Raw genomic sequence first — 24918 nt, 5'->3', positions numbered from 1 at the left:
AGCGATCCTCAGTGCACAAGCTAAATCTATTCCAACATGGAGGAAAGGCAGCAAGAAGGCACAGCAGCCCCCCTGGCTCTCCAGAGACCTAGTGGACTTACTGTGGCTAAAAAGGAAAGCCTACAAAGGATGGAGGACGGGATTCACCTCCAAGGAGGATTACTCCGCGCTGGTCCGGTCCTGCAGGGAGCAAACCCGGAAAGCCAAGGCTGCAACTGAACTCCAACTAGCTTCAGGCATCAAGGACAACAAAAAGTCCTTTTTCAGGTATGTGGGGAGCCGGAGGAAAAGCAAGGGCAATGTTGGACCCCTGATAAACCAGATGGGGCAACTGACAACTGATGCCCAGGAAAAAGCCAAACTATTAAATAGGTACTTTGCATCAGTCTTTCATCAGTCACACGGGATGCCCATGCCTGCTATGGGACAGGGAAATCTGGGTGAGGGGGATCCCCTACCCTCCATCAATGCTGACCTCGTGAAGGAACACCTTGAGAAGCTGGATACCTTCAAGTCAGCTGGCCCTGACAACCTGCACCCCAGGGTACTCAAGGAGCTGGCGAGCGTCATAGCCCAGCCCCTGGCACGGGTCTTTGAAAACTCCTGGCGCTCTGGTGTAGTGCCCGAAGACTGGAAGAAGGCCAATGTGGTGCCGATCTTCAAGAAAGGGAGGAGAGTGGATCCAGCTAACTACAGGCCCATTAGCCTGACTTCTATCCTGGGGAAGATCTTAGAAAAGTTTATTAAGGAGGCCATCCTTGAGGGACTGGCCCAGGCTAACATTCTAAGGGACAGCCAGCATGGGTTTGTTGCGGGTAGGTCTTCTTTGACCAATCTCATTTCCTTCTATGACCAGGTGACCTATCACCTGGACAAGGGAGAAGAGATTGATGTCATATATCTTGACTTCAAAAAAGCTTTTGATCTGGTATCCCATGATCACCTCTTGGCCAAACTGGCCAGTTGTGGCTTTGGCTCCACCACAATCCGCTGGCTGGGAAATTGGCTTCGTGGTCGGACCCAGAGGGTTGTGATTGATGGCAGTCACTCATCGTGGTGCCCTGTGACCAGTGGGGTCCCTCAAGGCTCTGTCCTGGGACCCATACTGTTCAACATCTTCATTAACGATGTGGACATTGGAGTCAGGAGTGGACTGGCCAAGTTCGCCGATGACACCAAACTTTGGGGCAAAGCATGCACGCCAGAAGATAGGCGGGTGATCCAGGCTGACCTGGACAAGCTCAGCAAATGGGCAGACGAGAACCTCATGGTGTTTAACACTGAAAAATGCAAGGTTCTCCACCTTGGGAGGAAAAACCTGCAGCACCCTTATAGGCTTGGCAGTGCTACGTTGGTTAGCACTACAGAAGAAAAAGACTTGGGGGTCATCATTGACCACAAGATGAACATGAGCCTGCAATGCGATGCTGCGGCTAGTAAAGCGACCAAAATGCTGGTGTGCATCCATAGATGCTTCTCGAGCAAATCCCGGGACGTCATTCTCCCCTTGTACTCGGCCTTGGTGAGGCCGCAGCTGGAGTACTGCGTCCAGTTTTGGGCTCCACAATTCAAAAAGGATGTGGAGAAGCTTGAGAGAGTCCAGAGGAGAGCCACGCGCATAATCAGACGTCAGGAAAACAGATCTTACGATGACAGGCTGAGAGCCACGGGACTCTTTAGCCTGGAAAAGCGCAGGCTCAGGGGTGATCTGATGGCCACCTATAAGTTTATCAGGGGTGACCACCAGGATCTGGCGGAACATCTGTTCACCAGAGGGCCCCAAGGGATGACGAGGTCGAACGGTCACAAACTCCTGCAAGACGGTTTCAGGCTGGACATAAGGAAGAATTTCTTTACTGTCTGAGCCCCCAAGGTCTGGAACAGTCTGCCAGTGGAGGTGGTTCAAGCACCTACATTGAACACCTTCAAGAGTAAATTGGATGCTTATCTTGCTGGGATCCTATGACTCCAGCGGACTTCCTGCCCTTTGGGCAGGGGGCTGGACTTGATGATCTCCCGAGGTCCCTTCCAGCCCTAATGTCTATGAAATCTATGAAATCTATGATGGCCACCCTAGTTATGCATCTGATCAAAAATTCCCATCTTTTGCCAGAGTTTCTTTTCTCTATTTCTTCCTCTCTCTTTTCCACCCATCCATCCCTTCTTACTTCCTACTTCCACTTCCTGCTGTAGTATGGGGCAGTGGGGAGAAGAATAATACCTTCACACTAGCATTTGTGTGCTGATATAGTTTAGGGAGACACTTACTTTCCCCCATATCACTTCTACCAGGACCTTATCTTGTTTTATAATAGGCTTATTGTGAAATGTGGTTTAACAATCCAAACTAAGTTGGTTCTTCCTGATGGCAGGGTCATTGTTTTTCAGTAGTTTGTATTCATTTCACTTGGTGGCTTAATCCAGATTTAAACCCTTCCCCTTGACATGCCCTATTAATGCTATGGAAAACTGGTTTTGAAATCAAGGCTATAAGTGGATATTTTTCACATATCTAATATATTATTAATAGTTGCCTCCTGCTGCCACATTTTTGCAGTCCTTAAGAGAACAAGGCTATAATTAATCATGTGCTTGTGTTCTTTTGATGGATTCTTTTGGTGCAAATATTCTGTTATGTCTTCTATCATACCTTATTTGAGAGCCCAGTGCTCATCCCAGTGAAAACTCACACATACAGCTCTAAAAAGCAAGCGGAAACATACAGTCACTGCATGGTCTACTCCTCTCTCTCATCAGCCAACTTCACTTGTCTTAGTGCAAGGGGAAGGTGAGGTTTCCTCCCTAATCTTTTTTCATTTGACCAGCAGTGCTAACCTATACAATCCTTGCCTTTAACCTGGCTATTAATGGCAAAGGAAAGAAGAGAAAATTCTTTTTATCCTTTCTACACAGCAGCTAGTAACAATTTTAAGTGGTTTTCCAACCTTGTATATTTTTGTAGTTTTCAAATTGGTATTGCTCAGCTGAAGGTAATAGGGGTAGGTTGATTTACACCACCAGTAATGAATTGTATCTCATTACTATACTCTTGTCTACTGTAGAGATTGGCTACATTTTTGTCCTTTATCTGCAGTTATACATACGAATGTGTATATGTGTATGTATGCGTGTATATATATGTGTGTGAGTGATGCGCGTGTGTGTGTGTATGTATGTATACACACATATAGTATACATGTATATACAGGTTTCCCTTGCTTTATATTGTAAATGTGTTCCTGGACAATGGTGCATAACCGAAATTTGCATAAAGGGAACCCACTTTACAATGTAACAAATAGGGATATGTTCCAAGTCCTTGACTGTACTGACCTCCAGACCCATTTCTATGACTTTTACAAGACAATTTTGGTACTCACCAACAGCAGACAGGCAGTTGCCACCATATGCTGTACTTTGCGCCCAGGTGCAGCTGCCCCAGGAGCAGCACTGCTGGGCTGTGCTACGCCCACTGCCTGGCCAGCAGTGGGATGCACGTGGTGTTGCGCCGCTCCTGGGGCAGCTGCAGCTCCAGAAGCATGGGCAGCAGCTTCCCTGAGCAGCAGGCTTCCACCACACTGATTGCATAAGAGTGAATTTACCTCCCATATAACAAATTTTTGGTATAAAAAGGGTCATCACATAAGAGTGAATTTGCACATATAGGACCCACATAAAGTGAGGGAAACCTGTATATGAAATATGTAAAAACTATAAAATGAGAGCTTGTCTACATTGCTTTCATGCTATGAAGCATGCCCTATGCATGCACTTTAAATCATTGTTTGTCAAATTGTTTACAGTAGTTCCAAGCTTCTGCCAAAAGTCTACCAAAGACAAAGGCCTAAGAATGGTTCTGTATGCTTCAGTCACTGTTAAAAGGTGGTTACATTGTCTCATATTTGGAATATGGCAGACACAGGCTGTGTCTACATGTGTGGTGGACTGCACAGTAGTTATTGCATAATAATTTAGTACTTGCTTAACTGGCTTAACAGGTTTTTTCCTGATACTACTGGGCAGTAGCTTGTTTCTACTGTGCAGTATTGCTGCCACACAGTTAGTGCCCGGCAACACTACTGTGCGGTAGCAATGAGCTATGGTGAAGTAGGCCATTGCTACTGTGCCTTAGCGTCTGTGTAGATGTGCCCACTGAGTGGGAATGCAGGGAGGTTTCCTAGTGGTGCTCTTTAAGTGACATGAAAGCAGCATCAACATGACCTGATACACTGCCACAGGATAAATCCCAGGCAAAATATTGAGTTTAATGCAGCAGGTGATGTATCTATTTGTTGCTGCCATCTCAGTGCTGCATAAAATCCATGCAGTCATTTGAGAAGAAACAAGGACTTTACTTTAATACGACATCTCAGATCAATCAAAATTTACTGGTCTTGGTACAGAAATTGATGGATAAGATGCTACGGTCTATGTTTTGCATAGACTTAGATCAAGTTATTGCAATGGATCTTTCAAGGCTTAAAGTATATGTATCTGTGATATTATACAGGAAACTAAATAAATAAACTGGAAAATGTGACCACTAAATTTGGAAAATGGTGGAGTCTAAGAGTAGCATTTGATTACATTTTAATCTCCTAATTACAACCTGAAGAACAGAATGAAAAGAATTGTAGTAATCAAGTCACTCAGTGCTTAAATCGTTGCTTCCATATTGAAGAAACATATCTCTGTAGGCAGGCCACGCTACATAAATGAGAAGATCTGTTTAGGCATAGTAATTAATGTTAGGCATAAAACAGAAATGTAAATCAAATGGGACATGAAAGTTATTTTCTGCAAGTTTATACTAAAGTTAAAAGGGAGAAATGGGCAATGCCAACCTTGGGCAATCATTGATGGACTAGCTACAAAGGGTTCTATTTTAGATCAGTTAATTAGCAAGAAATTATAGTCTAACTAGCATTTAGCATCCTGTAGACAGCAAAGTGTTGACAGCTGTTTTGATTTTCTAGACAATTCCTATGTTCTTCTAAAGTGTTGAAATTGCATTACAAAATATGATCTCGGTTTTTCAGTGTCAGAAAGGAGGTGGGAAAATTGCATATTTAATCATGTTCTATTTAAAAAAGATATATTACAGAAATCAAAACTATATTGCTTATAATACCCAAGGGCTGAAAAGAGCTAAGAGTCTGGTATGGCTTCCAAACTATGGAGCAGTTATGCTTCCATTAACTTCAGTTGGAATTCTGCCCATGGCTTTTTCTGGAAAAGAATCAGGTCTCATATTGATACACTGATATTCCTTCTTCCTGTGGGGAGGGAAAGTAATAGGCATAGACATTTTTTTTTTATAGTCTAACCAAAGAAAATCTTATTCCCCAACTCCCTGAACGTGTTTCCCCTTCACAGTCAATCATTCTCCGTTAATGTTTTCACAGTCACATCTACAAGCACATATGTTAAATAGGCTTTTCACTGAGTCATTTTTACTCTTTTAGTGTACCTGGAAGATCAGAAATGTTTTTGATTATGAGTAAGGGGTTACCAACAAAAAACAGTGGAGAAATGCTGATAAAACAATTAACTTTAAGAGATACATTGCGTACTAAACTAGTTTTAATAGAGCACGACAACAGTTACCCTACATTAATGATAATTGTAAATGACTAAACCACTTTTAATAAACAATCAAAAAATCCTTAGCTTTTACATAATGCTTTTCATGTTTAAAGAGTCCTGCAAGCATCAATTTACTGTTGTATAATGGACAGGTTAGAAATCCATTTGCCCAAGAATACAAGAACCAAAATTAAAGCCCAGATTAAAGCACCTCTCTGAGAAGACCACAAAACCACTACCAAGAACAAGTCCCACCCTGTTTCTACCACTGCACAAGTGCTACAGGCTAAAAATATAGCGTGGTTGCCATTAGCAGTGCTGAGTATGCCCACCACTGCTCTCAGGGCCATGTGCCACACTGAGAACTTGGAAGCATCCCCAGGCACGCTGCAGAAAGCATGTGCATGGTTGGATCAGGAGAGACTGGGAAGGGCTTTTAGCAGAAGTTTAAGATAATCGCACGTCCCATGTAGATATAGTCATAGTTCCAGATCAAGCATCTGGCCCTTTTTAAAATGTATGTAAGATATTGCTGGGCTTAGACCTCCTATACATAAGGCAGAATCTGAGTCCCATTGAAATCAATGGGATTTTTACCCTGACTTGGATGTAGCCAGGATTTCACCCCTTACTTCCCTCTAAAGAGTGACATTTTATAGTAGAACTATTTTTTCCAAAAAGGAGAGTGTAAAATATACACACTTTTCTGGATGCAGAGTGATTTAGAACAGCCCCAGGGCTCTATGTAAGTTTGACAGCATCACCAAAATGTAGCTCACAGCACTGCATGATTGCAGTTCCACCTTGGATATGACCTTTCAACCCTCACCATTGCTTGTCATATACCTAGATTTGCCAATAGTATTTGGGGGCAGTCTTTTGTCTTCTGTATAGACTGCAGCAGAGGAATTATCACCTGACTAAATACAGAACTTTGAGGTCCTCTTTACACCACTCTAAGTCGGAGTAGAATTGAAAATATCATCTCTTGTCTTACTAAAATCTGTATAAGGTTTGGGCCAGTTTCTCAGCTACAGTAAGTCCAAGGGATTTCAAGGAAGCCATGTTAACTTATAGGAGCTGAGGTTCTGGACTATGGGACGTACAATTTTATATGTGAACTGATAGGAAGCTCAAAGCAAAAAAACAGGATTCATAAGGATTCAACAGGATTCATAAAAAAAAAACTTTACATTGTAGCTCACATGTTACCCTTATGGCTCTTACATTATATTTCTTTAAAAAGCAAAGGCAATCTTCCTGCATGAAGAGCTGAAGAAAGATCACTTCACACTTTCTAAGATGTGTAAAAGGTAGCTCTGGAAGCACAGGAACTAGTACAGGCACACTTCACTATTGCACTGTCCCAATTTGTGTAGTTCCTCTGAATGAACTTCCAGGGCATGGCATTTACCCTGTCATGCCCATTTCCAGCAAAGCCTGCCATTTCGAGGATTTGAATAACAAAATGGATCCTTGTGTTGATTTATTTTTTTCCCTCTCCAATAAACACTATTGCTCATACAACTGCGGGAGAGGTGGAGCCTGCTTTCATTAAGAATTGTGGGCTCTCACCCAGGATGCACAAAGCCCAGGTAAGTTCCCTTCCTTTGCCTTTGGGGATTTGAACCCTCATCTCCTATTCTAAGGAAACCTTCCTAATCACCAAGCTATAGAATATTATAGGATAGCAGTAAGATCAATCTCTCTATTTGAGAGACAAATACTGTTGAGCAGTTGATGCTACTCCACTTCGTATGCACTAGAAAGAGAAAATGACTATGTAACACGATAATTTTTTTCTCCAGCTCCATTCCTCCGTAACTTATTAAACTGCCGTGCAACTACTCCCACTCCCATTTTGTTAAAAAGGATGTGAATCTCTCTTCTCTGGGAGAGTTTGGCTCCACAGCTGTTCTTTAATATTTATTTTTATGTCATTTCTAATCTTCAGTCTCTGGGTGCTAGTTAAACAATAATATTGGAACTTCATTCCTTGCTTTTGTTTAAAAATGTCCCAAATGCAAACAAAATTAAAAAAAAAAAAGGTTTCATGAGAAAAACTGAAAAAAAATGTTCCTTCTGGTTTGGATTGGACCAATTTTTTTTTTTGCAAAGTTCTGATTTGTCCTGCTACTAATACCAACCGAAAAACCAGTTTTTCACAGTCCTTAGTAACTTTTAGCCAGAAGTAGTAAGAAAAAAATGGAGGGAAACCCTCCCCCATTACCACCAAATCTTGAGAACTGGTTGAGGCCCTCTGGCTGTCCAAAGTTTTCCAGATAGAAAACAAGAGTCAGACCTTCCTCTACCTATTAAGGACCTAAGGGGACTTAGGTGTGATCCTATCCCACTGTGTTCAAGACCCTGAAAATCCAATAATGCATCTATTCTTGTTATAGGTTGTAATTTTAGCCTTAAGATTAAATTACAAAAAAAATGCAGTGAGGTGGAAGAGGACCCACTCATCATTTTATGGGATACAAGCAGAGTGAAACAGGATTGCATATGAACACTTAAGTCCTCTGAGGTACCTAATAGGTGGAGTGAGTTCTATGTCCATTTGCACATTTACACCTTTGCAACGGATTTATACTGCAAATACCTGAAGAAGTAACCTGGGTCTTATGGGTCCTTTCCTGGAAATGACATAGTGCCTCTAGTGAGGGAGCAAAGGTAAGAGAGGTCTTGGTGAGGCTCCAGCTAGAGTACTGCATCCAATTCTGGGCTCCGTAATTCAAGGAGGATGTTGAGAAGCTGGATAGAGTGCAGAGGAGAGCCACGCGCACGATCAGAAAGCACATTTATTATCTTGAGATTTCACAGTCCTGCCTTTTCTACCGCTGCCTCTGCACTACAGCTCCTGTCAGGAACAAGGCACAGACAGTCTTTATGAAGGCTGTAAAGAAGGCTTTAGGAAGAGAGGCTAAGAACCACGGGACTCTTCAGTCTGGAAAAGTGCAGGCTCAGGGGGGACCTGGTGGCTACCTATAAGTACACAAGGGGTGTTCATCAGGATCTGGGAGAATGTCTGTTCACCAGAGCGCCCCAAGGAAAAACAAAAACAAATGGTCATAAACTCCTACAAGACCGTTTTAGGCTGGACATAAGAAAAAATTCCTTTACTGTCCGAGCCCTCAAGACCTGGAAGGTGCAGGCACCTACTCTGGACTTATTCAAGAAACGCTTGGATGCTTATCTTGCTGGGGTCTTTTGACCCTAGTTGACTTCCTGCCCCTGGGGCAGGGGGCTGGACTTGATGATCTTCGAGGTCCCTTCCAGCCCTAACGTCTATGAATCTATGAAGAGAAAGCAGTGGCTGGAATCAAAGAAATCTGTATTTGATAGCTTCCCATAACATTGGGAAAGACATCCTGCCTGTGGTAGAGGAATACAGGCAAGAGGCAGGAACAGCTGGAGCTGTACTTTATGGCTAGGAGCAGAAGTTACACATAAACTTGGTTTAAGTGATCAAAAACTGGTTTAACCTGTAACAGAACAGAAGCTCAGTGCACATAAACCAGTTTAAGAGCACATAAAAATGGTTTAAGATAAACCTGGTTGAATGTAGTATCAGACATAATTGATCTGGGTCAAACCAGTTTATGAAACTTCTATCTCAGACTCCTTCCTGGTTCAAGTTGATTAGAGTCCCTCAGCATCCCAGTATGCTTTTCAGCTCTGGGCTGGGCTGTCTGCTTCAGAGAGTAGGGCTGGCCCTACCCCTTGCTCTCTAGTTGGAGCAGTGAGGGCCGGCTGACAAGAAGGTGAGGAGAGGGCAAAATTGGCTGGGGATGTAGCCCCCCCTAAGCAAATCCTGGCTTAGGTCTGGGGTCAGGGAAATGGGTTAAACACCCCTTCCCCTGCTCAAACTTACTGCTGGCTGCAACTGTAGACTACAAATCTCACAGGAACCTGGAAACAGGAAGAGGAAGTGATGAACAACCCTGCAGAATCCTCTGCTTTAATTCTGGACTGCAAATTCCAGAGACCTGGTGAGCAGCAGGAAGAGGAAGTGAATACACAGCAGAGAGCCATGCATTGTGCCCCCTGGCTTCTGGCCTGAGCCACTGCAGGCATGTAGCTGCATTTCCTGAATCAAAGTAATGTCTGTTCACTTCTGTTTCAATTTAACTTGTGTAGTTTAGACAGCCTGAATTGGTTTATCCTCAGGCTTTTTGACTGTCTGTGCCTAGCCTATAAACCTTGTTCCTGACAGCAGCTGTAGTACAGAGGCAGTGGTAGAAAAGGCAGGACTGTGAAATCTCAAGATAATAAATGTGTTGCATTTGTCTACATCTATCCCAACCACCCATGACACATTATCTTATAACACAAGATACAACTCCACCCTGCTGTCTATGTTCTTATTTTATGAAGTGAAACAGGAGGAATAAAATGTTCTTATTCTTTTTAAAGTGAAGCCTAATCAGGGGCTTCACTTGGCAGGGGTCAGAGGGTAAAATCCTATTTTACTTTACTCACCCAGCCATGTAACCAGTAACATAACGAAGTTGGGGGGAGGGGGATGGAGCACAAAATGGCCTGGTCACTGTCACACTACTGGCAGCACAGTTGGCCCATGCTTCCTTGCCTGCTGCCTAGGGAACTCAGGCATACAGTTACATATTTGTGTATAACTGCCATCTTTGATGGCTAAGTACAGACATGGCACAAAGTGATCCTAGTCCCTGTGCAAAGTGGGTGTGTAAGCATGGGCACAGTAACTGAGCTAATGCAGTAGCTGCACTCCCACTGGGCAGGTATCCAGGTCCGTATATGTCTACTTACATGAGAGCATGTCACATAATCCTTCCTGGCAGAAATTCATGCCTAGCAGATGTTAGGAGTAAGTCTCAGTAGATGAGTTGTTGTGGCACTTGGCCAGCCAACAAAAGACTCACATTCTATACTGTTCTTAGCCGAAGCTGAATGTGCATCTCTCTGGTTTTGTAGCAAGCAGCTCCAATCACAAAGCCATAAGGTAAGCATTACTGAACTTTCCTTTTGAAGCTGGAAATATATGGGGCCAGAAGAGAACACCAAGCTCTGTGTGTGTAGAATGGTGAGCTTCTGAATGGGAACAGGTCTGGGTTCTAGCCTAGACCCTTGCTCACAGTGGGAGGGAAATTTCCCCACTGGGCTCCATCCATTTTATTGAAAAACTATCAAAAGCAAGGTGGAATGACTCAGCATCAAAAAGAGGCTGGATAGTGCCTAACCTAGGGATTGATGGTTACAGCCCTGGGCTGGAAAATTTGAGAGATGCAGATTTAAAAGCCCTCTAAGGGGAGCTAGTCTGGGTCCCTATTTTCCAGGCAAGTATCTACCCTTGAGTATTAGGCTAAGAAAGAAGGCTCTCTTCCTTGTGACTTATACATGTACAGAACTGAATACCATCCCACTAAGCATACAGCCTGTTGACCATACTCAGTGGACATTTAGGCATTCACACTGCACATGAACTAGGATCACAAACTGTGTGCAAGTGCCAAGAAACAACAGTTGCACAGCTGGGTAACTGCCATATGGGCATGTAAAGTGAAATTCCAATTGGAGCTCCCTAACACTATGGGCTGTCATTGCTTCATTGGCACTTGTTTTTATTGGATTACAGGAAGGGAAGGGGCACTGGGCATTGTCTACTTTAGGTAAGGACAAGACAGGTAATTAAGCTCCTGTGAATCTTCTGGTGCCTTGCATTCCTACCTGCTCCCACACAATGAATGATTTCTAGGAACAGGCACTTCCCAATGCATCCAGGTCTACATTCATGACTAACCTAATCTTGGAGCAAGACTGCAACTGATTTCTACCAAGTACACTTTGAAGCTTAGCTTTATTGTTTGAATGGCTTGCTAATGAACATTTCGAGTGTCCTAACTCTGCTGAGGTTAAACAACAGGTTTTTCATTAATCCAACAGATAAAGAACCAACAACACCATCAATCAGATCTAGGCAGGAACTGCTATAGTTTTAGAGCCATTTTAATCTTCAGAAAGGTTAGTATTGTATCAACTACTCTAGTAGTTGATAATATCCAAAACATGTCCAGGGCCACACAGAATATCCCTGGAAAGTATCTTAAACATTAGGGCTAGGGACAGAAGTTACACATACACTGGTTAAAGTAATCAGAAACTGGTTTAAACCTCCAACAGAAAAAAAGCTCAGTGCACATAAATCAGTTTTGAAATGGCTAAAACTTGTTTAAGATAAACCTGGTTGAATGAAGTATCAGACTTAATTGATTTGAGTCAAACCAGTTTATGCAATGTCTGTCCCAGGTTAACTTAACTGGTTTAAGTTAAATCAGAGTCCCCTGGCATCCCAGCATGATCTCTGGGCTGGATGGGGTTCTCTGCTCCAGAGAGCTGGGCTGGCCCTCCCACCTGCTCCCTCACTGGAGCTCCAGCAGAGACTTGTGGGCACAGCAGTGTCTACCTGTCTTCCCCTGCCCCACCCCCCTCGCTGCTCAAGAAGGGATCTCAACTTCTTCTGTCCCTCCCACAGCACAGATCATAGCCAGCATGCTGAGTGGTGTCTGTGTAAAGCAGACAGGACAAACACAGATAGGACAGCATCCGACAGGTGATGGGACAGTATGAAATCCATGTAGGGCTTTTTGTAGCTAATCTACAGGTCGCTGGTAATGTCCCTCCCTTGTTTCCTTGGAAAAAGTTGTTTAAGAAGAGCTAGAACTAATGAGAGAGTCTTTGTTTTCTGATGGGGTGCTGAATGCTGATAACACAGCTGATAAATGCTCTATTATCATGGGGGAGGAAACCCTTCCCTAATCAGAGCATTCTGCTGGGGCCTGGCCATGCCCCCGCTCAGCTCAGCACTGTGGAAAAGAGGGGAGGGTTGCTAGCCTGACCCCCCAGCTTCTAGCCTGAGTCACTGCAGGCATGTGCCTGCATTTTCTCAGTCCAGAGGGGATGTCTGTGTGGTTACAAACTGATTCATCTTAGGCAAGGATTTTTTGAATGTTGGTCCCTAGCCCTTGGGGGTAGCAGGAACAGGAAGCAAATACACAGCACATGCTGGCTATGTGCCAGATAGGCATGCTCTAGCACCTCCCAGCTTCTAGCCAGAATCAAAAGTTAATGTATGTTCACTTGTTTCTCAGTTTAATCTCTTCAGTTTAGACTAATCTGAAAAGACTGAATTGATTCACCCTTGGGCTTTTTGGCTGTCTGTACTTGGCCTGGAAATTTTGACTACAGCATCCCTTTTCGAAACTGTATCAAGCAATCCTGCTGGCAGGCTAGTTAGTGGGTCTCATATACTTATTCAATAAGGCTGTAGCCTTCCTGCTGTTCTAAATGAAGCCCAGGGCCAAATTCTATTCCACTTCTTGGATGTTCAAGTAGACTCAGATGCCAAAAAGTGATTCTAGTCCACTCTGCTTGAATCCCTGGAAATCCATTAAAGCATTTGCTTTTGTAATAAGCACCTGTTACCCTTAAGACAGTTACAAAAAAGCAGTGAGGAGGGCTCATCTGCCTTTTATTGTAATACTTTTCCAGATACTTGAGTAGGGTGACTATGTGGTCCCTAAATTCACTTATGCTAGTGGAATAGAACCTGGCCCCAAGATTCTAGGCACATTCTCCCAAAAGGTATTTCATAATAAAATATTGTATATTTCAAATTTTTATAATATACTTTATTAATTTTATAGATAAAATAGTAATCTTTCTCTGCTTCAGATTTACATTTTCTGTTTTGTTATTAAATGTTCCAGTCAATCTACAATTTCATTTCTTTACATCATCAATAAGAGGCAGCCATGATTTCTATCATTAAAATTTCAACTACTATAATAAAAATGATATGCCTTTTAATTTTCTAAGCAACAATCTGGGCTTTGTCAAGAAGAACTTGTTACATCAGCAGCAAAAAAAAGTAAATTCCAATTTAATAAAACAAGATTTGAAGGGGTGAACTGATTCCCGAGATTCAAAGGCTTAATTGACACTGAAGGCTAAAGGGAAACATTGAGCTTTGGGGGTTTTCCTTGAATGAGAATTTTATCCATCTCCTATATGTCAATGTCATATACTGAATTTTATGCAAAACCTATTTTACAATTTTTAGAGCAGTGAAAGAGGAAGGGGTTATTTGAAGTTTAGTAATATTTGAAATATGAAGTATCTGCCCCTAACATACCAAATGCTATAGACAGAACTGTGGAACAATTACCCTATGGTTTTAAGCTAGTGACTTATTTCTCAACTGAACATTTCAATTAATTTTGAATCACATCATTGTTTCTTTTCCTTGGACATCTGAGACCCCCTCTACATGTTACAGGTATCATCAAATTAACTGGTTAATTGTACACATACCTTGAGACCAGCTACACATGTAAAGTACCAATAACACTTTTAAAAGCTCCAACCAGCTATAAAGTTAGACCTCAAAAATGTGTACTAACTTTATATCTGGTTGCTACTAAACTTTCATTTGCACACATACCAGGGTCTCTTCTGCAGCTGGGAGCCCTGTCAACTGATGGGGCTCCCAGCTGCATGGGTCCATCATGCCCAGCCAGAGCTGAGAGCCCCATCATTCAGGGGACTCTCAGCTGCAGCAGCTTCTGACTCTGGGTCCTGGCAGCACCCTGAAGTCCCTGGAACTGCGTCCTGCAAATCCGGATGTTAGGTTCCCACAGTGTGCCCTCCTGGTGCTGTGATCTGTGAAGCACGGATGTAAACTCCTAGCCCTGGGGGTGCATGGTACATCTAGGGCAGCAAGATCACAGCTGCCATGATCTCCCAGCTTTGGTGGTACTTGAAGCATGTGGCATGGCAGGAGGTGTGATTGTGTGGATCGTGCATTAGATCCCATCGCGCCTTTACCTGCATATGTAGGGGGGCCCAGATAAATGTTTCTTATTTGGATATTTTTCTTTCCCTGGTAACATCACAGAAGACAAAAACAAATTCATTCAATGGCACTGGAAAAACAGCTTGAATACAGATCTAGATTATAAACCCATGTTTTTTTGAACCAGGGTTTCGCTTGTGACCCCGTATGTAATTGCTATCTTTTTTCCTTTCGTCCTTTTTTTCCCCTCCTCCAATGTCAATATTCGCTAACACCAACAAAGCATAAAGATTACATATTTAGGCCAGAAAATCTATCTGATAAATCATTCCTGAGATGAGAAAGAAACCATGTGTGAAATGAAGGTTAGAGCTTTCAAAACCATATCATTTAACCAGCAGATTTCTAATCAATGCATAACATTTTTAATAAGGAAAGAAACAGTATGATGCAGACATATTTACTGTCTAATCTGGTTATTTTGCCAAACACACTATCTTATTCAGCTTTATGACTCTAGGGAAAATAGAAGTTATATCTTTTTAGATGGGAAGAGTATGTTTAATATAAAATATAAAGTCACAGTTACTTAGGCATACAAGTCAATCGAGCTGTTTACTAAATGGAGTATTCTAGAAGCGTTCTAACTTTGGTGCCTAAAGTCAAATACCGAAACTCATATTTAGAGACACAAGGTTAATTATTTTGGCCTCAGTTCATGAAAAGATTACTGCATATTAGTCATCAAGTGCTAAACTACAGCTGGAAAAAGTGTAGTCTCTTCCGTACCTCTCAAAAGTTTTACTCTATTAATACATTTGCTCCTTGATAGTATGGCTATTTAAGCTTTCAGGCATGTAATACAAATACCTATACATGTGGTGAGGGGGCACAGCATATCTACTTTTAACTAGAACTAGAACTTATATAGTTTAAACAGCTTTATGAAGAACAGCTTTCAGCTGTTCAGTATAAAATACCACTCTGAATGTAAAATAACACACTAATGCTATTGAGAGAATTGCACGCCAATATTACTGAACAATGACAGCTGCTTTCCTTTCAAAAGCTTCCACTGTTTTGCTGTACAGTGGATATGTCAAATAAACAATTTAAGCAGGCATTTTTGTATGTTAAGGTGTTGTGAGAATATATATTTACTTCCTGGGGATGCATAGCATGAAAATATGCATTGCATTTTAACATAGAAATACCAATGTAAGACAATATCATGCCTAAGTATAAGATCATTTATTTGAAAATATAAAAATATGAATAATTGACAAATAATTATTTTTGTAATACATGCACTTCAAGTTTTCCAATTGTTATCTATGAAATCTTCTTCCTATCAATGACAGCTGCAAGCCCAATAAATTAACCTCTTTATTAAGCAACTTGAAAGAAAAGAAACTCTAAAATTGTTTAGAGGGCATAAAAATGAGGGGTATGATAATGACTATTGAGGAGGTATATGGCAAAAGTGTGTGGACTGTGTCAAGTATGAATGCTGTAGCAATTTATTATAACCTGTTAACTTCAGAAAAATATACTATAGGAAAGTTCTCTATATTCCACCCTGAAGAATTTGAGGCACTTTTAAATCCCAGCTTCTCCTTTTGCTTCAGTATTTTAAAAGTGCCTATAAACATGAGTAGAGATGATTATTTTGGATGTACCTTATCTTGGATGGGGAGGTGCAGTCAGCCATTTAGATTTCTAAAGCAACGTGAGTTAGGGCTCCCTTGGCCTCACACTGCACCTGTTGCACACTGTTGGACCAACCTGCAGGATCTGTCTCCGCTATGTAGGCTTCAACAGTGACACATGGCCCCTATTTCACACTGTGTGTGATGTACCAGTGACACTTGGCCTCTATGCCCCCACTGTGCAAGTAAGACAGCCACTAGGGCTCACAAGTCATACGTTAACCGCACATAGGCTGCATGAGGCATATAGGCTACAAGTTCTGGTCTGGTCTAAATAATACCACTCATTTACACTTGTAAAACTTGTAACTTGTAAGCTTGTACTTGTAAAACTGTGCATGTGAAAGAAGTTTAGTTGAGGTTGAAATTCAGGCACAGTATGTAATACTTTCAGAATACAGATGTTATATATTATATTAGGTTTCTAGAATAAATATTAAAGTATCCGCGTCTGAATAGTTGGACATATAAGCACTATAGTACAATATCAAAGGCCCAATTCTCAATGTACTATAGAGCATCAATCATGCTAATGGCATAGGAACAAGAGGGTTTCTGTTTCATGCACTGTTTTCAAAATCAAATATATTTTACATGTGAAATAGCATAAAGGCTAGCATAGATTTTCTTACCTGTGGTTGACCTGATAGTTGAGGTGATGTTGGAAGATGCCATTGCAGGGATACATTCATCATCTTGGGAGTAACCTGCCTGAATGGCACGCAGGTAACTGTGGCTTCTTGTTCGGAAGCATCCTGGGAGATCAAGGGCATCCATTGCCTGAGCTTCAACTTCACTAAACACTGATTCACACACCGATTCAAATTGCCCATTAACCTCTGCTTCACTCATCTGAATAAACAACAACAATGCATTTGATTTTTTGACTTGCTTTGTTTGTGATCATCATGGCCTCAACACCTCACAAATGGACACCTGTACATTGATGAAGAACTGTTTTAGCAAATAATTAAAGTTTAATAAACCTGTCTGAACACATTCACATTTTACTGTCTTACATGGCTGTGTATAATATGTACCATGCATTTTGTTTTAAGTGATGATATTTCATATCTTTTGATATTTTCAGAAGATTATCAGTAAATATTAAGAATCATAACAGACAATCCCAGTATCTCTAGACCCTGATGAAGAAATCTATGTATTGTTGAGACTGGGGTGTAAAGATTAATATAGTTTACCCTCACTTTTAGGGTAGGTGGGGAGAAGGACTTCTTAATTAGTTCCTTGCACCAATCAACAGAGTTGATTGATCACATAGGTGGGTTTATGCCATACCTTTTAGAGATGGCACTGCAGATTGTTCTCTTCTCTTTGCTATAAATATGATGGAGGTATCTATGGATTGTGACTAAAAGCTACATTCTGGCCTAAAGAGTTCTGATAAACAGAAAAGAATTGTTTTTACTTGCATTTCAATAGGATTGTTCGGTTGATCTCTGAGTGAGCTGCCCTCTTTGAGGTGTGGGATCAAGTGTACATATTTCTTATGTACATAGCTGAGCTAAGAAAAGTCTGGATCTTTGTTAAACACTGTCTATAAAATCATACTTGGTCCACAAACTGGTGTTTAATGATAGTTGATGTACACCTATTTAAAATAGCTGAGGGCAAGTTTAACATCTATTTTTAAAGCCTCTATTAATCATTTTCTTTATGTCATGTATTACAAATATTACTCTGTTTATTATATTTATTCAGCCAATGATACATGCTTTATATTTCAAAACCGATTCATTGTATTATGGGAGTATAAGTTGTAGCCATGTTTGCCTAAGGACATAGGCAGACAAGGTTCTTTGGGTAAATCTGGTATCTTTTATTAGACCAACTCAAATAGTTGGAAAAATTCTTTCTTGCAAGCTTTCAGGTATAAAAACCCTTCATCAGGCTGAGGAAACATCTGCAGTTGGTCTGTGCCCTTTCTGGATGGTCTGATGGGTTCTTTACTATTCATTCTATCCAGGAAGAGCACAGACCAACTGCAGACGCTTCCTCAGCCTGACAGAAGGTATTTATACACGAAAGCTTGCAAAGAAGAATTTTTCCAACTATTTGAGTTGGTCTAATAGAAGATATCACATTTAGCCAAGGAAACTTGTCTATCATTATATTATGTTTATTTACTCTTTGCAGCTGCCAGTTTCACCATGACTTTGCATGTGTCCTTTTCCATAACCCTCTGTGATAAATATCAGGAACTAAAGTCTAGATCCAATAAAGGATTGGGTGCCTACAAGCTGGGTGCTGTAACACCTATTTTTTTAAGAATCTGGCCCCCAGAACGTAATCCAATTTCTAAAGCTGTACCCATAAGCTCCTGAAATAGAATGAGTTAAGCCACTGAAAGAGAAAATCCAAAAAGCCCACACCCTAAATTGGGAGAGATCTGGGCGTAGCCAACAGTAGATGCTAAACCCTGCATGTGAATACAATCTCACTCCCTTCCAGAGCTTAGGCACCTGAAACAGGGCATGGCTGCACCTGTTTCGAATGGGAAGCCCAGGGTCCTTACCTAAGGCTTGATGCCTGAAAAATGTTCTTCAAAATAACTGAAAAGGGGTACCTATTTTCTCTTAAAACAGGGATGGAAAAAACAGTGGTGCCACCAGCATTTTGTATAATAGTGGTTAAAATACTATCCCAAAAAGTAGGAGACCAGGGGGTCATTCCTTTTTTCACTATGAGTGTTCAGAACTGCATCTCACCTCCCAGGAAACTGCCCCAACCAACAGTTGCTAGGTAGAGGCAGTGATATACTCCACTCCTGGACAGAGTGAGACAGAGATTGCACAAAAGGGAATATATATGGTTGCTTAGTGGTTAGGACAATCACCTGGGGAGAAGAGAGGACTCCCTACTCCTAGGAATGTTTCTACAGTAATGGAGAAATCTTCAAAATAATCTGAAGAACAGTGAGAAACAATCACCCTCCTTTCTGTACTCTCTTTTAGGCCTCCTGTATCTGCAATCTTTCAGCACAAAGGCTGACCTTCAACAGGTAAACATAACAACATATTTGGTTAGGATGCTCTTGTGGGAGGTGGGAGACATGACCTTGACTCATCTCATCTGAGCTGCATACTGAATCTTGGTCTCCAGCTTCCAGGGGAGAGTGCTCAAATCATTATGATCGGGGAGGACTGTGCTCCACCCAAAGTTTAAAATCAACTGACTGGCAGTGGCAGTGGCATTTGTACTCAGGCAGTGCTGAGGGAGTCACTTGACTTCATGGTTTATCATAATCTACCTGATCCCTTCTAAACTCTTTATTACACAGGTGTTAACAACCCTCTCTTCTTTTAGTCGTCTTGATGTTCGACCAATCAACCTATCCTTTCTTTTGCAAATCTGCTGTCTGTTAGCTGTTCCTGGTAATGAAGTTCCCTGCAGATTATTTTTAACTCATTCCAATGGAGTTATATTTGCTTTTCTTAATCTTAAATAGAATAGTATAGCCATAGCCCTACTAGCATATTAACAGGGACCCTGGTTTTCTCTGGTAAAAAAATTCAAAATTTTCTGATTTCAAAAAACCTCCCAAAATCCATTTTTTTCCATGATTAAAATGAAATGCCACTATATATTTCATCTTAATCATGGACAAATGTAGATTTGGGGACTTTTGTTAATAATAAAATGTTTATATATAGTGGCGGTTCATTTTAAACATGGACAAATGTGGATTTGGGGATTTTTTTTAAATCAGAAAATTTTGAATTTTTTTCATCAGAGAAAACCATAATTCCCGCATACTAATAAAGCATATAGCTTATTTTTAATAGAGAAAAACATGTGTTGTTTTATATGTAATGATGAACCTCATCGTAAGCACCCCCATATTCAAAATTCTAGATCTGTCCATGTGAGGATGGAATTCCATCATTTAAAAATATAGAAGCTCCAACTGCATTTCAGGAGGTAACTTATCTTGCCTGTGTGCATTAAACATGCTCTGAGAATGCCATCTAAATTGTGCCTGTCAGAAGACAGGCAGTGCTAATCCTTATTTCTGGATCCCAGTAGAGCTTAAGTGAGAGCTGAAGTATGAACTGCTCAGATTTTTAAATTTCTGGGTATGTAAAAAAGGAAGAGTGAAGGTTGCCACAGAACTTTCAGGTCAAACAGGGAAATGCCTAGTGAGTTAAGGCACTTTATGGGTTAGGTGGCTTCTAAGTGGGGGTGTTTGAATTGTAATTATAGATCTACATAAAGTCTACTTAAGTCCTGTTTAGGAGACTTTTGATCTTGCCCTAAGTAAGTAATGTACAGTATTGTTCTGAGTAACTAGAAATGATGATCACCCAGATTAGAAACTTAATGTTAGACAGAGCACTGAATCAACCAATCACGCATACTGTATTTAATCATTACCTAAAGAGGGAAAAATCATTACAAATATGTAGCCATGTTCTGGCTTTGCAAATACTACATGTGGTTGATATTATTATTATTATTATGATTGTTGTTAATAACATATTATTCATTATAACAAAATAACTGCTGCAAATTTTCAATTTTGCAAGTTTCCATTATACAATTCCATGGAGATTTCAAATAGAACTTCTCACCATAATGAAAGGCTTTCTTTCTAATTTTTTGCAAAAAGTTTTTGGCTATTAAATATGTTTTGAAATAAATTACTGTGTCTTTCATAACATAATTAATTTTTATTTCTAACACAAACTGATCCTATCTGGAAAGGGAAAAAATAATCTTATTTTGAAGTCTTTTGATTAGAGTAGTGACCAAAAAGGTAGTAGGATCAAAGATAAAAGTCCTCATTATTTTTTTTGAAACAAAGTTTGTTGATGGTGAAAAAATAAAGTTTTCTGTATTGAAAGAGTAAGCCTATGTTTTCTAATGTAAATGTACAATCTATCAGTATCCATGACTCAACTCCTAAGCAGGAATGGATAGGATGGGAACCACTGAGATAACAGACACAAAAACATTAAACAACATAAAAATGCTTGATGGGACAAGAAAAGGACAGGGTCATGGGAAGGTAAGAAGAAACAGCAAAGGCATAGATAGTGATATATAAATATTCTACATTTAAGTTCTGTGCTGTTTCATGTATTTAATACTGAAGTGAAAATAGATGAACAGTGAAGTGGAAAATTTGTAGCTGACACAAAATTATTTAGGTTAGTCAAGATTAAAAATGACAATGAGGAGCTTCCATAGGACCTAATTAACATAGCCAATTGAGCAACCTGATGGAAAATGAAATCCATTATGGACAACTTTAAGGTAATGTATTTTGGAATGAAGAATTTAAGCCATTCACACACACTGATATAGTCACTTAGGTAAATGGCCTAACCATCATTATGGACAGCTCAATTAACTCCTTTGCAATGCACAGTGGTCAACAGGGCAAAGGATATTAAGTTATATTACAGAAGATAGCCATTATATAGAATTATACAAAATTAAGGTTGGAAGGGACCTCATGAGGTCATCTAGTTCACCCCCCGCTCAAAGCAGGCTCATCCCCAACTAGATCATCCCAGCCAAGGATCCGTCTAGCCAAATCTTAAAAACCTCCAAGGACGGAGACTCCACAGCCTCTCTGGGTAATCTGTTTCCATGCTGTACTACCCTCCTAGTAAGAAAGTTTTCCTAATCTTTAACTTAAACTTCCCTTGCTACAACTTGAGACAATTGTTCCTTGTTCTGTAATTTTCTACCACTGAGAAATCTAACTCCATCCTTTTTGTAACCACCCTTCAGAAAGTTAAAGGCTGCTATCAAATCCTCCCCTCAGTCTTCTCTTCTTCAGACTAAATAAGCCCAGTTTCCTCAGAAGTCATGTGCCACAGCCCCCTAACCATTTTACTTGCCCTCTGCTGGACTCTCTGCAATTTGTCTACACCCCTTCTGTGGTGGGGGCCCCAAAATTGGACACAATGCTCCAGATTGCTCGCAAAAGTGCCAAACAGAGGGAACTAATCACTTCCCTTGATGTGCTTGCAATGCTTCTACTAATGCAGCTCAGTATGCCATTGGCCTTCTTAGCAAAAAGGGCACACTATTGGCTCATATTCAGCTTATTGTCTACTGTAACCCCCAGCTCTTTTTCTGCAGAGCTGTTGCTTCGCCAGTGGGTCTCCAGACTGTTCCAGTTTGTTCCATCCTAAGTGCAGGACTTTGCACTTGTTCTTATTGAGCCTCATGAGATTTCTTTTAGTCCAATCCTCCAATTTATCAAGGTAACTCTGAATCCTAAGCCCTACCCTCCAGTACATCTACAACTCCCTCCGGCTTGGTGTCATCTGCACACCTGCTGAGGGCACACTCCATCCCATCTTCCATGTCACTGATGATGATATTGAACAAAAATAACCCCAGGAACAACTCACGGGGCACTCCACTTGATACCAGCTGTCAGCTAGACATCAAGCCAGTGACTACTATCCTTTGAGCCCAACAATCCAGCCAATTTTCTATCCATCTTAAAGTTCATTCATCCAAGCTGTATCCCCTTAGCTTGTTTGAAAGAATGGTGTAGGAGACCACATCAAAGGCCTTGCTAAAACCAAGGTATATCATGTCCACTGCTCTCTCTGCATCCACAGAGCCAGTCCGGTCAGCATAGAAGGCAATCAGGTTGGTCAGGCATGACTTGCACTTGGTGAACCCATGCTGACTGTTTCTAATCACCTTCTTTCCGTCCAAGTGTTTGGAAATGGATTCCTTGAGGACATGCCCAAGAGGTAAGGATGACTGGTCTGTAGTTACCTGGATCCTCCTTTTTTCCTTTCTTAAAGTTAGGCACTATATTTGCCCTATTGCGATCATCCGGGACGTCTCCTGATAACAACAAGTTTTCGAAGCTAATGGCCAGCAGCTCTGCAATCACATTGGCCAACTCCCTTAGCACCCTCAGGTGCATCGTGCCCAGCCCCATGGACTTGTGCATGTCCAGCTTTTCTAAATAGTCTCTAACCTGTACTTTTGTCACTACTGGATGCTCACCTCCTCCCCAAACTTTGCTGCCACGTGCAGCAGTCTGGCTCTGCCTGTGAAGACTCTGCCTATGAAGACTGAGGTGAAAAAGTCATTGACTACTTCAGCCTTTTCTGCATCCTCTGTTGCTAGGTTGTTTCCCACATTTAATAAAATGCCCATAGTTTCCCTGGTTCTCCTCTTGTTTCTGACCATACAGCAGAAACCCTTCTTGTTATCCTTCCAGTCCCTTGCTACCTGCAACTCCAGTTATGCTTTGGCTTTCCTGAATTCATCCCTGCATGCCTGAGCAATACTTTTATATTCCTCCCTAGTTGTTTGCAAGTTTCCACTTGTTTTAAGCTTTGTTCTTGTGTTTTAGCTCATTGAAAAATTCCCTGCTAAATCAAGCTGGTCTTCTGCCATACTTGTGAGTCTTCCTGCATGTCGGGATTGTTTGTTCCTGCACCCTCAGTAAGGTTTCCTTAAAATACAGCCAGCTCCCCTGGCTTCCTTTCCCCCCTCAGACTGGGCTCCCAGAGGATCCTGCCCATCAGTTCCGTGAGTGAATTTTAGTCTGCTTTTCTGAAGTCTGGGGGCCTTACTCTGTTGTTCTCCTTCCCTCCTTCCTTTTCTTAGGATCCTAGAATAAATAATTTCATGGTCACTGTTGCCCAAGCTGCCATCCACTTCTACATTCCCCACCACTTTCTGAAATGATTAAAATTCTGAAAGGCAAAAGTGTGGATAATATATAACTGAACAGAATAAAGAAAGTGGAGATTAAATGTAAATAATATAAACAATCTCTAATAAAGATTGCAATGATTAACATTATCAACTTTCAGTCCCGTATTCACTTTGAATAGTATGCTGAATTCTGGTCAAACCTTCTTAAAACAGAAGAAACATAAATGAAAAAATGTCAAAACAAGAGCAATGAAAATTATTAGAGACAGAAATGAAGCAAAGAGAAGATAAACAAGCTGTGACATGAGATAGCAATAAGGGCAATTGAGTTTTCCTATTCATGTTGATTATAATACAAAAATAAGGCCATATACAGATATTCAGTTTCTCTTGGGAGAATCACTGCTCTCCAAGGAAAAACCAGGAGTGGACAGATGTTTAGGCTTTTTTTTCCCCCAGAGCATAAAATGTGTGCTTCAAGAAAAAAATGACCCAGGGACAACCAGGGTTATAAACCCTCCAGGGAGAGTTTCTCCCAAGAGAATGAACATCTATACATATTCTCTTTTTCAAAGAAGCCACAGCACAACTCCAGCCTTCCAGTGTGCTTTGCTTCTGCCTCCCTACCTTCAAGGGCAGTGCATGTATCACTTCCTGGACTTTGCTGGTCCAGCCAAGCAAGGAATGGAATACACCCTTTCACAATCCCACATTGAGCTACAGGGAGACACAGATCAACCAAGCAGGACTGTCTTGTGCATTGCTGCCATTCTGTCTCCAGGAAGACTAAGGGAGCCTGCAGTGCATATTGAGACATGGGCACAGGGTTCCCTTGGCTGTATAGCATCAGCACTGCAAGCTTTCTGCTCTTTAAGGGATCAGCCTTCAAATATATGTTTCGGTGTCCCCAGCTAATGAGGAAAAAAAACCTGGGAAAAGTTTCCCAGGTTAATTAAAAGTGTGTATGCAGTGTAAGTGAGCACTCAGTGAAATTAAAAGAAATACATTTAGTACTGATAAAAAAGCTAGTAGGCATTTTTTATTAAAAAGGCCACTATTCATCTCATGGAGCTCACTACTACCTTCAGATTTGTGAAGTGCCTCATAAAACGTTGACACTTTAGG

At 41.1% G+C, this 24918-nt stretch overlaps 1 protein-coding gene across 1 annotated transcript in view; it reads right to left on the bottom strand.

Moving 5' to 3' along the window:
- Window positions 1-24918, bottom strand: part of DLGAP2 (DLG associated protein 2) — an 803365-nt gene that overhangs the window by 76193 nt on the left and 702254 nt on the right. Inside the window, exon 9 of the mRNA XM_090033149.1 lies at window positions 16761-16980. Coding sequence (XP_089889275.1) covers window positions 16761-16980 — 220 coding nt within the window. The remainder of the gene's footprint in view (window positions 1-16760; window positions 16981-24918) is intronic.

Source organism: Crocodylus siamensis, chromosome 1, assembly GCF_052110815.1.
Source record: "Crocodylus siamensis isolate JL-2025a chromosome 1, ASM5211081v1, whole genome shotgun sequence".
NCBI lineage: Eukaryota > Metazoa > Chordata > Crocodylia > Crocodylidae > Crocodylus > Crocodylus siamensis.
The sequence above is the reverse complement of the archived record's forward strand: the minus strand, read 5'-3'. Positions and strand labels throughout refer to the sequence as shown.